The 13,175-nt window shown below is 34.5% G+C and overlaps 1 protein-coding gene across 1 annotated transcript; it reads left to right on the forward strand.

The window, feature by feature from the left end:
* The first annotated feature begins 276 nt into the window (after nt 1–276).
* Nucleotides 277–9,303, forward strand: LOC144447425 (riboflavin kinase-like). Its single transcript, XM_078137446.1, has 4 exons — nt 277–442; nt 2,923–3,074; nt 5,500–5,602; nt 7,155–9,303. Exons 1-4 carry the CDS (start codon nt 280–282, stop codon nt 7,298–7,300), a joined length of 564 nt encoding a protein of 187 aa, XP_077993572.1. The 5' UTR covers nt 277–279; the 3' UTR covers nt 7,301–9,303.
* Nucleotides 9,304–13,175: the final 3,872 nt, after the last annotated feature.

The following is a 13,175-nucleotide window of genomic DNA, read 5'->3' on the forward strand; positions in this document are numbered from 1 at the left end:
ATCTTTGTGGTTTTTTACGCACTTAGGCATTGTGGGAAAAATGGTACTAATGTAAAATTCCGTGTAAAATACGCAATTATTGAGGATGGCTTTAAATATATCCTTTGAAATAACTTACATACTATTAAAAACCCAAGCATAATATATTAAAAGTACAAGAACGGATAAGATTACCGAATTTTGCAAATGGGTAGTTGTTGCCCAAATAAAATAGAATAAAATATCAAAGAAAGTTAAAGGGTCTTTTTCGACCTTTGACATTTAAAAAACGCACTATCGATGTTGTGCATGTTGCGACGATTTCCGGTATCGCCAGTTGTACATTTATCAATTCGCTTCGGGTCGCTGTATGGGAAAATGAAGATGCCACTGCCTTACTTCTGTCGTGGGGAAGTCATCAAAGGTTTTGGAAGAGGAAGTAAAGAACTAGGTATACCTACAGGTAAGAGATTTCTTGTGGTCGGTACGTTTCCGGATTTCCTGGTGAAAGTACAGTAGAACGACATTTGAATACCGCGTGTGCAGATTACCGTTCACCACCAACGCCCTGTCCAGTCCGTGGTACTCCATGCCTACAATCACTATCCCTTCCCAAATTTGCACTCTAACCAGAAAAGTACGACGTCCCCGATCTAATGCAAGGTTAAACTGACGTATGATCTCAGGCTCTCACAGTGATCTGTGTTCCCATGCATCACACTTGGGACGGGACACGGCGGTCACCTCGCCTCGCGAATGCCCTACATTCGACACAGTTTTGACCCACATTTGAGAATCGTGATTTTTTTTCATGGAATAATAAGTTGATTTAATTAACAAAAACCGAGGGAAAGTACATATATATTGAAATATAGATTGATGTTGTCCTGGGAAACAGATGAAAGCAAATTTGTAGTGGCAGTACACACCAACTACAACATGTACAATGGCTACCAGTAAAATTTTGGATGTTCACAGTATGGATGTATTAGCACTAGTAATACATCCATGTTCACAGGCAGAGGGAACCCAGCTACACTCCTCTATCCCTACATATATCTGTCTGCCCCACCTCCTTGATTATGATGTAATATTTGTATGCATCCATGTTCTGATCACATATAATTTGTCTTTGAAATAATCACAGACAAGTAAGAATTAATGTAGTGAAAATATCCATGTGCACTGCTGTTTTCTTCTAACACAAAGTGTACAGCTCTACATGTAATGATGTATTAGTGCACTACATGGATGTATGATGATTATAACTGTCACCCCACCACTGTGTGTAAACACTGCAAGAGATAAATTAATTCCTTCCATATGGAATATGACATTATAGTCACATGTTACAGGGGCTTCACACCTGGAAATTTAGTCTGCTCTAAATCACTAACGAAGATAGTTCGTTATATAATATATGTATAGGCCAGCAGAAAGACATCTACAATAGATTTACTGATAAAAGCATTGTAGGCTGTGAGGTATGCTGTGGTCAGGTGCCTTCATGATTGGCCTTATATTGTACACATACCCCTTTTTATAAAGAGAGGTCCAGGGTTAATGCATAAGGTAAAAGACAAGTAATCAATTTTGTTCTCCCGGATTTCTAATATTATTTTCTCTACATTTCAAATAAAGTTTTAAACATTGTTTGCTCTCACTTTCCCCCTATTTTCTACTGTTATCACTATCTTATCAGAGTTTACCAACATTGCATTAATTAGCAGATTACTAATCCCAAAAGAAACTCATGGGCTAATTGTCCAATTAACATGTTGTAAGCAGTGAGTGTAAACATCTACTGATCTGATCACTGGATGTTTACACTCACTTAGTAATGCTTAATTGGGCAAATAACCAGTGAGTTTGTTCTTGATTAACAAGCTACTATTTAATACAAAGCTGGTAAACTCTGATAAGACATTGATAACAGGTAGGTAATAGAAAAAAAAAGCAGTGAGAGGAAACAATTATTAAAACTTTATTTAAAATACACAGAAAATAATATTAGAAATCCGGAAAATCGTGAGAACAAAATTGATTATTCTTGCTTTTCCCTGTGGTTAATGCAGGCAGAGTTACACAAAGTTTCTTCGTCAATGGAAAGTATGTCAGATGTTTGTAGTTGTTAATTATTCATGTTTTAGTGCAAAATATCTTTGAGAACCCTGCAGTATACTAAGGTACATTCACATGTAAGGCCTAATAAAAAAATTTGTGTGGTTCTGATTATGCTCAATTTTAGAAAAGATTTGGTAGGTAGATTTTTTATTTTATTTTATTTTTTTTTATTTTTTTTTCATGTGCGAGTGTGTAGTTAGGTCTTCCATTGTTTTCCATATGGTCTCTGTGTTATTGGTTTCTTCCTATGAGATGTACAGCCATTACAGATTGGAAGAATAGTTTTATATTGTCTTATTATTAAGTTGATGTCAGTTTTCGCATCCAGTATTTCTCACGAGACTTCACAATTTCTGGGGGGGGGGGGGTTTTTCTTGAATACATTAAAAAAAAGTTTACAGTCGGCAGTGAAAAACTAGGTGGGGGTCGGGTAACTGGAACCAAACAATTATTTTTTTTAGGCCTAATGATCTATAGGGTCAAAGCCTGCATACACACAATCATTACCACCTTTAAAGTAAGTTGGTTATTATATAGTGATAGCTACAAATTATATCAAGTACATGTATATACTTGTGAGCATATCTACAGTGTAATATCAATACATTTTGTAGGCTTTAGTACTATTTTTCCCAACTTCTATTTTTTTGCTTGTAAAAACAGATACGTGTCTCTCCCCCCCCCCCCCTGCCCACCCGAGAAAGGATTAATCATATCATTTCCGTATTTCTGTTAAAGTAATCATTTCATGGAATATTCATGATTACAGACACAGTCTATTAAGAATTTATTGAGTGTTAATCATATTTTCATTTTCAGCCAATTTTCCAGAAAATGTTGTTGACAACTTACCAGCAGATATAACAACTGGTGTTTACTATGGCTGGGCTAGGGTGGATAATGGCAGTGTACATAAAATGGTGATGAGTGTTGGTTGGAATCCTTTTTATAAAAATAAGAAAAAGTCAATGGTAAGTATACAATTTTCATTTGGGATTAGGAACGGTCGGAGATGAACAGTGGACCCTGTAGTGTAGTGTCTGTGGTTATTGATAATAGATTTGTCTCCAACACAATGACTGCATTCAGTCCACTATCCTGATGACTGACTTACATGTATTATCATTATTATGATATCAAATTGGAACTGGAAAATCTACTTGTTGTAATGTAAGGCGTTAGGCCATAAAAAAATTGTGTGGTTTCGGTTACCTGACCCCACCTAGTTTTTCACTGCTGACCCCAAACATATTTTTACTGTATACTGTGTACTGTGTAAGTGAATTATGTGTATGGTGTAACTTATACCATAATGTTTCAGCGAGTTATGTGTACTGTGTAAGTGAGTTATGTGTACGGTGTAAGTGAGTTATGTGTATGGTGTAACTTATACCATCATGTGAGTTTTGTGTACTATGTAAGTGAGTTATGTGTACGGTGTAAGTGAGTTATGTGTACTGTGTACATGTAAGTGAGTTATGTGTATGGTGTAAGTCAGTTATGTGTACTGTGTAAGTGAGTTATGATGTGTACTGTGTAAGTGAGTTATGTGTTCTGTGTAAGTGAGTTATGTGTATGGTGTAAGTGAGTTATGAGTACTACATGTGAGTTATGTGTGTATGGTGCGAGTTGTGTGTGGTGTAAGTGAGTTATGTGTACTCTAACAAATGCGTTATGTGTAGCTGTCATAATGTCTGTTGATAGTTGTGAAGACAATGATCTGTGTTTGTATATGCAGACAAAAAAGTACTTGAATTGAAAAGCCATATGAGTTTAAAAGACTCATCAAACTGAGTTCAGGTACATGTACATGTAAACTATCAGACCAAATGTACACTAGTAGGAATGGTATGATTTTGTTGATCTCACTCTCATGTGACAGTGTGAAGAGAGTAATTCATTGATTTACTTCACAATTTAACTTTTGTAGGAATATAGAAAAAATACCCACACGGTTATCAATACGCAATATTCCGGTTATAGGAAAGATAAAAGATTTCATTGTTTGGCCACTAGGGGTGCTGTTCACAAGCCAGTGTCAGGGCCAGATTAATAGAGTATGGTAGTATCAAGACAACAGACACTTAGTTTTACCACACATTCTCTAAGTTTTTCCCCACAATACTATTTTATTAGTGACTACCAGTAATCAAAAACATGCCTAACTACTGCTGTAATACTCTGTTATGGACATTCAGAGTTGTTTCACACACATTTCATTCATTACTTCATGCAACCAATACTGTAATACTGTTATGGACATTCAGAGTTCTTTCACACACATTTCATTCACTGCTTCATGCAACCAGTGGCCATGACGCAAATTTTAGCCCTCACTTTGCCAAATCTGGTGCACCCTCTTGTAGTGATTACCGGAGAAATGGTTGGAACTTCAGTAACCGGAGTATTGCGTATTGTATATGTAATACATGGAGTAGAATGACGATTTACCATATACTGATGAAAATAATTACTAGGTGATGGTTTCTACATTGCATGACCAGCAAATATTGTGTGATATTCTGCTTACTGTAGGGGGGGAGGAACATAAAGTCTAGTAATCTATCTATGTACATGGTTTGAGATTTATTAGAACTTGAGTGGACTTTTGTTAAGTGTGCTTGGATTTATTACACTAAATTTGTTGACAACACATAATTCATCGGCTTATCAATACAACAATCATAACTTTGTCATTTCACTGACACTTTCATCCAATTATTTATCAGCAGTCAATATATATTAAATTTGCAAGTCATGAGTTGAATTTGTCAGAAACATTTGAGAGACATTTTTTGAAGTTTGATAAATTGCACAAATGCACATGTACATGTACATGTAAAATGTACTTGTACAGGTTCCATACAGTGTTTTCCTGAAAGTTATGATGAGGTAAAATTTACTAACAAACAAACAAACAAAAGTATGTTTGATTGTATGATGTATTGCTTGCAACAACAAATTACAGACAAGTCATGTATGGAGGTCGTTCTTTCTCATATTTCGCCCCAAAACTATGGAACTCTTTGGCACTTGACATTTACCTAGCCTCCAACCTGGATTGTTACAAAACAAAACTGAAGACTTTATGTTCACCAAAGCATATGGTGTGCTTTAGCCATTCAGGGTTGCTGAACAGAACATTGCTCTGGAAATTGGCGCTCGAGAAATTTGATTGATTGATTGATTGATTGATTGATTGATAAATGCTGCCTGTGTTACTCCATTCCTCTCTGACCAGCATATCCCTACATGTACTGTCAAATGAATATCATATTGAAAATATAGGAAACCATTTGATTTTTATGTCACATCTCTCCCTCATTGTTATCCATTCTGGTTCTTTTATCTGTAGAAAAAATATTAAATTTGTTGCAATGTTATGTTTTATTGTAGGAAACACATATAATGCATAAATTTGAAGATGACTTTTATGGCTCAGTTCTAAGTATTATAATGGTTGGGTATGTTAGAGAAGAAAAGAATTTTAACTCATTAGGTAAGTTGTAATCTGTTTGTCCGAACATGCTTTGACCGACATGACACACATACATTCCTATGGCAACAGTGGGGATTGGTGAGAGAGAATGACTACCTGCAGAGAATGAAAAATATTGAATTTGGAATGCAAAATGAGGGTTTGGATATTGGCAAGTTAACCATATTGGCCTGGGGTAAAGAGAGACATAGTGAATTGCCATTGTGTTTGTTTGTGTGTGGTCAGATAGAAATGTACATGTATACTTTGTGATGTTAATGTATTAAAGTGGTCATATGGATGAGGACTGGTATTTATTTTGGATTTTTAATTTATACACCAAGTTTATCATGACTAGTTAAAATGCCATTGACTTTTTTCAATGAAACAGTTAAAGCATGCTACAGTTTTAAACAAAAATGATAAAATGATGATGAATATAACAAAAAAAACTATTGTCGCCAAATTTGATAAAATCTAATATACATGTAGGTCCAGATGTATACTGCTTGATTACTTTATTTATTTATCTCTGTTTGCTAAGGTATTATAGTCATTTGTTGTCTTTATTGTTGTGCGGGAGTGAGCACCTCTTCTCAATCCCAGAAAAATGAAATAAAACGTATGAAGGAAATGGAGATAAAGAAATCAATAAAGCTATATTCCTACATCAAATTTTAATCACATTGAATTCTGGTGCACGCTGTTGTTTGAAATTTGTTCCCTGTGTACAACGCCCCCAGTTGCCAAACTATAGCATGAATTACCTTTCTATGTGCCAGCATATAGCATTAACCATATACGTGTAGTATTTGAATATTGACAAGTTACAGAGTTTAACAGCTGCTAAATATGGATGTAGCGAAGTCCCCTACTTTTATACAAATGTACTATGAATGTCAAAAAACAAATACAAATGCAGGGTTGTTGCTCATTTTAAAGTCAAATTGAAAAAGTTGGTGGTCGTATGTATGATGAGAGCCCTACAAAGCTGCACGCACACGCACACACACACACACACACACACACACACACACACACACACACACACGCACACGCACTGCCCAACACATAGCAGATACAACCTTATTGTATTAATGCGACGACATAGTGGTTGAAACAAAGAAGTTTTAAACACAAATTCCTGACAAAGGAGCCAGCAAGAAATAGACCTGTTGCCGGTTCCAAGATGCACTGCGTGTCTCTGCATACAATACCATGTACTGTGTGCACGCTTAGGGGTTTGCACACGCTTCTCAGGGGATAGTTGTCACCTGACCGTACCCTGTGTTCACGCATAAAATCCCTCTCTTTCATTGATGGCGTTCAGTCTTTGTTCTATAAAATCACTCATAATCAAAGAGAACAACATGTCTTTTCGTCATTTTCCTAATGAAAATGTTAATTAAAACGTAATAAAGACAAAACAAGACTAAATGTAACAACATAAACGAAGTGCTCTCGCGCAGTGCATCTTGGAACCGGAAAATCAATTGTTTTGGCTGGCTACCGGCCCTTATATACACTTGTAAATCCCAACCAATGAATATTTCTACTTTCTCTTTTTTTACAGATGAACTTATAAAAGAAATTCAGTCCGATATAGCAGAAGCAGGATCACAGTTGGACAAACCAGAAAATATAGAATTTAAAACATCAAATTTCTTTAAACAAAAAGAACTGATAAACCATGTTCAAGAGGATCCCAATAGTGTATAATTATACAAACTATATATTACTAGATAGATATTTGTATATTTTAAAAGGGATATATCAATTATTAATTTTAACTGGGATGAAATGAAGGGATATTTAACATGAGAGAAAAGAAGTGAAATGGATGTATCGGGAGTTCTAATCAAGCCTTCCTTGGGGTTGTCCTATAAATTGGCTTTCTTACTGAGTCATTGTCGTTTTAAAGCTACACTTCCTGCAACTGGAACAATTTTTGAAAATGTTTTGTTGGATAAAAATTCATATAAAAATGTACTTGTAATATTGTATGCGTTTAACAACAGACAAGGAAGAAATTTCTACCATGTTTGTTTGTGTGTGTGTGCTTTAACAGTATTGAACCACTTGTGGGTAAATGTATTTGTGTAGCGGTATACTTAATATCGTACAATAAATCCAATCAAATTTAAAGTTTGGGTCCACACCGTTAAATCAGTGCCCAAACTCGATTATGATTAGAACCTTTTACCGCACTAATATGGATGAAATCAACCTCTAAATAATATGTACAGTGTCTGATTATTACCATATTGACAATTTTCAGTGAATATATATAATTAGTTATCTCATCGAAAAAATAATGCCCCAGTTACTGCTAGTGCACCTTTATTCCTGGGACGTATTTGTTTGTACACAACTAAAAACTAATATAAGTACAAGTTGGGAGAAAGAGGAATAAGTCTTTGTCCTACAGTATGGGACAAGTATAGGACAAATATGGGACATATTTGACACTCGGACACTATTTGCATTGAGCAAATCAGCCTCTGACACTATTTGCATTGAGTAAATCAGCCTCTGACACTATTTGCATTGAGTAAATCAGCCTCTGACACTATTTGCATTGAGTAAATCAGCCTCTGACACTATTTGCATTGAGCAAATCAGCCTCTGACACTATTTGCATTGAGCAAATCAGCCTCTGACACTATTTTCATTGAGTAAATCAGCCTCTCACACTATTTTCATTGAGTAAATACATACATAAACCTTATCTAGTGTCATATTTTTGTTCATTTGTGCCCTGAAATGTGTATAAAATCTTCATATAGCATTCACAGGTTTGTGTATGATTGTGTATTTTTTACAATCTTAATCACAATGACAATTTTTGGGTGCATCCATTTAAATTTTGTCATGAAAACATACTGCATTATTCACTTTGTCTACATGCAATGTTACAGGACTGTGAAAAAGACCAGTATGTGCAATGATAATGTTGTGGAAGTTGTACAGCAAAAGAACTTACTGTTTTGTAAATATGACTGCTTCACACAGAATTTCCAGCCACTGGAAAAAAGTCAGAACCATATCAAAGTGAGTAACAGGGACGCAAAACCTTCTTTTAGAAAAGTGAATTTATTTTGGAACCAGAATATGGAACCCAGGGTAACAGTGTGTAACATTATCAAATGTGAAATGAAAATAAGTATTTCAACTATTTTAAAGACCGAAATGATTGAAATTTGTTTTCACTTTATAAAGAGGATGAACAATCACATTCTGGTACATTTAATGTTGTTGTGGAAGATGTGGAAGAAAAGAATGGTGTGCTTGTTGGTACATATACATGGAGTGCTGTGTACAAACATTTTGGCAGAAAGCATAGCATACCAGTGTTACCTATATGAATACAACTATATTTGGCCGATTTTATTTTTTTAAATCTATTTTTGTCTTAAGTATTGTTCAATTTTTTTTTTTAGAAACAAAATTTGTATTTCAGTACAAGCTTCAGAATATTAATATAAAACAGGCCACAGGCTCGTGTCTGAATAGTCTGAAAGGTTTAGTCGTTCGTCCAATTATGAAACCTCTCTCTACCCCATGTGAGCGCATTATATAATTGGAAGCAACGCCTGGATCTTTCAAACTAGCATCTGAATTCTGGCGTGTTCAGAAGTTGTACTGTGCATTAAAGTCGTAAATGATATATCTGCCAGTAATTCCAAACGAAGGCACAAGGTACAAGGAATAGAAGTTATACTTTCATATTGTCATGTAACATTTATCAATTTTTTTTTGTAAATAAATAAATACATACATACATAACAAGGTTCTTAATTGTAAACTTTGTGTGTGATTTCAATTATGGTACCATACATTTGATTTTTCTATCAGGGCTATCCTTTTAAAGCAAAGGATATATATAAAGGTGTGTAAGCCCTACATGTAAGGTATATATCCTACAATTATCACACCTCTCTCTTTGAGGATGACTTGATAATATTTATTATGCCATGCATGAGCCAAGTTAAACAAAAAATATAGAATATAGACACTGGTCATTCTATGTCAGGACAGCAGGCGTCTATGTCACGACAATATGCGAGGCTCTTCAGCAATGTAGCATGACTTACCATCCAGTTTCAAAACTGAAAGATTTTCAATTATAATTGAGGATGAAATAGTGATGAGATCGCATAAACATTCAGTATGTAAATAGCTCATTAATATTCACGATTTTTTTACTAAAACCTAATCAGTTCTAGCCATTACCCGAAAAAGAGTGAGCCCAAAGTTCGTTTTGATAGAGCCAGCGGTTTTTGAGAAAATGATTGGACAGACAGACAGACAGACACACACACACACACATACACACACACACACACGGAGAGAGAGAGAGAGAGAGAGAGAGAGAGAGAGAGACTTGTCATCCCTACAGTATAACCTCATTACGAAAAAAAGAGATGTCTCCGAACCACGTACGTATACACAGTACCTATCAGCTAAATGAAAATGAAACTAATATGTTGTTACCATATGTAGTTTAATAGCAGTTTTAATATGTAGTTTTACTCCAGTTTTCGTAATTTCACCATGTTTCCTTGAAGTATCACAGATGGCCATCAGCTAGTAGTTTGTTCGAAATTAAAATTGCAATTATTTAATATGTATAAAGAGGAACAATTTCCGGATGTTTCACTGCGTTGGCACCTTTCCTTGTCAGTTTCAAGACCTAATTGTAAAACTATTTCCGACTTACACAATAATTGCAAGCCCCGTCGATTATCGATTTACAGCAATATATGATTACAGCAATTCAGGATCGCAGCATCCTGATATGATGATATGATGAGAAAACATCTAACAGAACAAGGATGTGATAATGGGTATTAAAATGTTTAGTGACTGCTGTTTTTTCTGTTGGACCTCGTGTCGTACTGATGTTCATACATACGTTTATGTAATTCTCAGCTAGTTCCACTAGTTACAGAAAATTAAATTACATCGGAACAAAAAACGTTGTTGTGTGTCAAATAATGAAAACCAAATTTCAGTTAGGATGGACTTCAAGTTATTTTTTTCCTGACTCGACTGTCCATATATTATATATATCCTCAGACCACGTACCTAACCTTATTATTAAAACTGTCTGGTTTGTGAAAAAATCAAATCAAAATAAACCATTGCAAGTAAAACAACAATAATCTGAAAGAAATAAAAACATGTTTGAATTAAATAATGTTAACATGGAATAAAAGTGTGGATTCCATCGAAAAAACTAGGTTAAAATTAGTTTATAACTGCGAAAAATACAAAATACGACAACACGAATAAGTATAATACATATTTGTCCTCTTGGAACCGTGCCCAGCAAACATAGAGTTGAATAAACTATATTTCAGTATTTGTTACTGGCTGTGCCTATATATATTATATATATATATATATTTATAAGCTGTTGTTTTGTGGTCTTATATCTGTAACTGAACATGAATAATTACAATTTGACTACCATTTTAGTATCGTGTATCTAATTTGCATGCAAAGTGTGTGCTTTACTCTCCCATATGAGTACACTTTTACAACATAGAGATAAAGATAGCAGGTATGTCTGGACACGATTCACATTTCATACTATACGCATGTTTTAAATCACTTTCTCTCAGGACAATGGATATTCTTATATATTTCTTCAATTAAGGATATGTAAAAAAAAAGGCATTTTTTTTTCAGAGAATAAAATTGTTCAAACTTATTTGAACCCCACCTCAACCCAAACCCCAGGGGGCTTGGAATTGACCATATTTGTTTACAGATTTATTTTTTTGTTTAATGTTTACTTCTTGTTTTTTCTTTGTTTCTTTTTGTCAAAATAATATTTTTTTTTATTATTGTTCGTTTTTTTTCTTTAAAAAAAATTAATATCTTTTCCCTAGAAGGCGCCATGTTATAACAAAGTTATGATTTGAAAAGCTAGCGCTGGTGTTGTGGGTTTTTTCTAAATCAATTTTATTCTTTTGCTGGTTTTAATAAACCAGCTTTACTATAACTACCTTATCAATCGATCAGGTCGAGAAACAAAGTATTAATTAACTTACAAGGTTGCCCGAATGTAATTTTCCTCACAGTATGTGTTGTAACAAATGTCGTCATAGTATTGCTGCTAAAGAGTTTTCACATTTAATTGCCACGACGAAAAATATTTGCATATTTATTGAATAATTAAATTAGGCTTAATCAAAAGAGCGTTATAGAGTATTACAAGTAAAGCTACCATAGAACATAATGCAAACATCACTAGTGGAATTATAAAGAATTATAAATCAGAATGAAAATACCCTAACAGTGAGAATTTATTTAAAAGGGACACAAACTGAGTTTATACGTTTTGGCGTTTTGTAGACTAGTCCAAGTGCGGCCTCAAAACATTGTTTGGTTCCGGTTATTCGACTCCACATAGTTTTTCACTGCTGACCCTACACTTTTTTATTTACATATTCGAGAGAAAAAAAAATTAAATCACGAAAATTGTGTGAAGTCTCACCAGAAAAAGTGGATGCGTAAACTGACATCAAGTTGACTAAAAAGACAATAAAACTATTCTTTCAATCTGTACATCTGATGGGAAGAAACCAATAACACAGATACCACATGGAAAACAACAGAAAACATAACTACCTGAACTAGACACTCACACATAAAATAATTATATATAATCGGAACCACACATTTTTTTATTAGGCCTCATGTAACATGACACAGTACCTTTCAATACACGTGAATGTCACTAATGTCACATATACTAAGCCAAATAAACATGTCCTAACTTGGAGCTACCTCCCTTCATTTCATTTCATTTCATTCAAAATATGAACAAGACAACAGTATTGTTTGTTTTGTGTACAGTTCCGACTGTTTGTACAATATGTAGATTTAATAAGCACCACCAAATCCAAACACTAAATACGGTATGGTGCGACGTTTGTTTCACAAATCAATTCAATTTGTTCTGTTTGCTTAGCTTTTTATTGATGTTGGTTTTTTAAAAAATATCTTGTACATTCAATACTTAATATATCTAAATGTTGTTATTTTAAACATGCCACACACCGTCAAACATTTGTTTTTAATCGTGTTTCTGTATTTTTTTTTTATATTTTCGAGTATTTAAATTTGCTTCTCTCTAAGATGGCTTCCGTTTTTCAATATGGCGGATGACCTATATATTAAACCATAGTATCGGTCACCCAGACCCAGAACAAGCCACTGGGGACTTGGGGACTCTATTTCGCCACCCCATGATCTTAAAAGAGAGTAGTCAGGGATCACGCGAGAATAGTCAATGGTCCAGGGATTGAGGTCAAGTTGTTATAGGGACGTCGACGTACGAACATGTAATATTACACGTTTGTAATAATTAATGACCGCGAGACATTAGAAATTCAAATAACATTACCCAGCTTGTGATGGAGATCGTTTATTCCTTTGTAAACATTAAAAATGCATTCATTATAAATACGGATATAGAAAACAGACAGCCTTCTAACTAACTTATTAGTCTATGCACGGTTCCGGTAACTTCCGCTCCCTCCTATAGCACACAAATTTGGCGTTCAGGCTCGGCATCATTTGG

The sequence above is a fragment of the Glandiceps talaboti genome, chromosome 16 (assembly GCF_964340395.1).
Source record: "Glandiceps talaboti chromosome 16, keGlaTala1.1, whole genome shotgun sequence".
NCBI lineage: Eukaryota > Metazoa > Hemichordata > Enteropneusta > Spengelidae > Glandiceps > Glandiceps talaboti.

What these genes read in the sequence shown, in the direction of transcription:
- LOC144447425 (XM_078137446.1), top strand. Translation starts at nt 280, where the DNA reads ATGTTGTGCATGTTGCGACGATTTCCGGTATCGCCAGTTGTACATTTA. An exon ending in AGAACTAGGTATACCTACAG is followed by an intron (nt 443 to 2,922) that starts GTAAGAGATTTC and finishes TTTCATTTTCAG; the next exon opens with CCAATTTTCCAGAAAATGTT. An exon ending in AAAATAAGAAAAAGTCAATG is followed by an intron (nt 3,075 to 5,499) that starts GTAAGTATACAA and finishes GTTTTATTGTAG; the next exon opens with GAAACACATATAATGCATAA.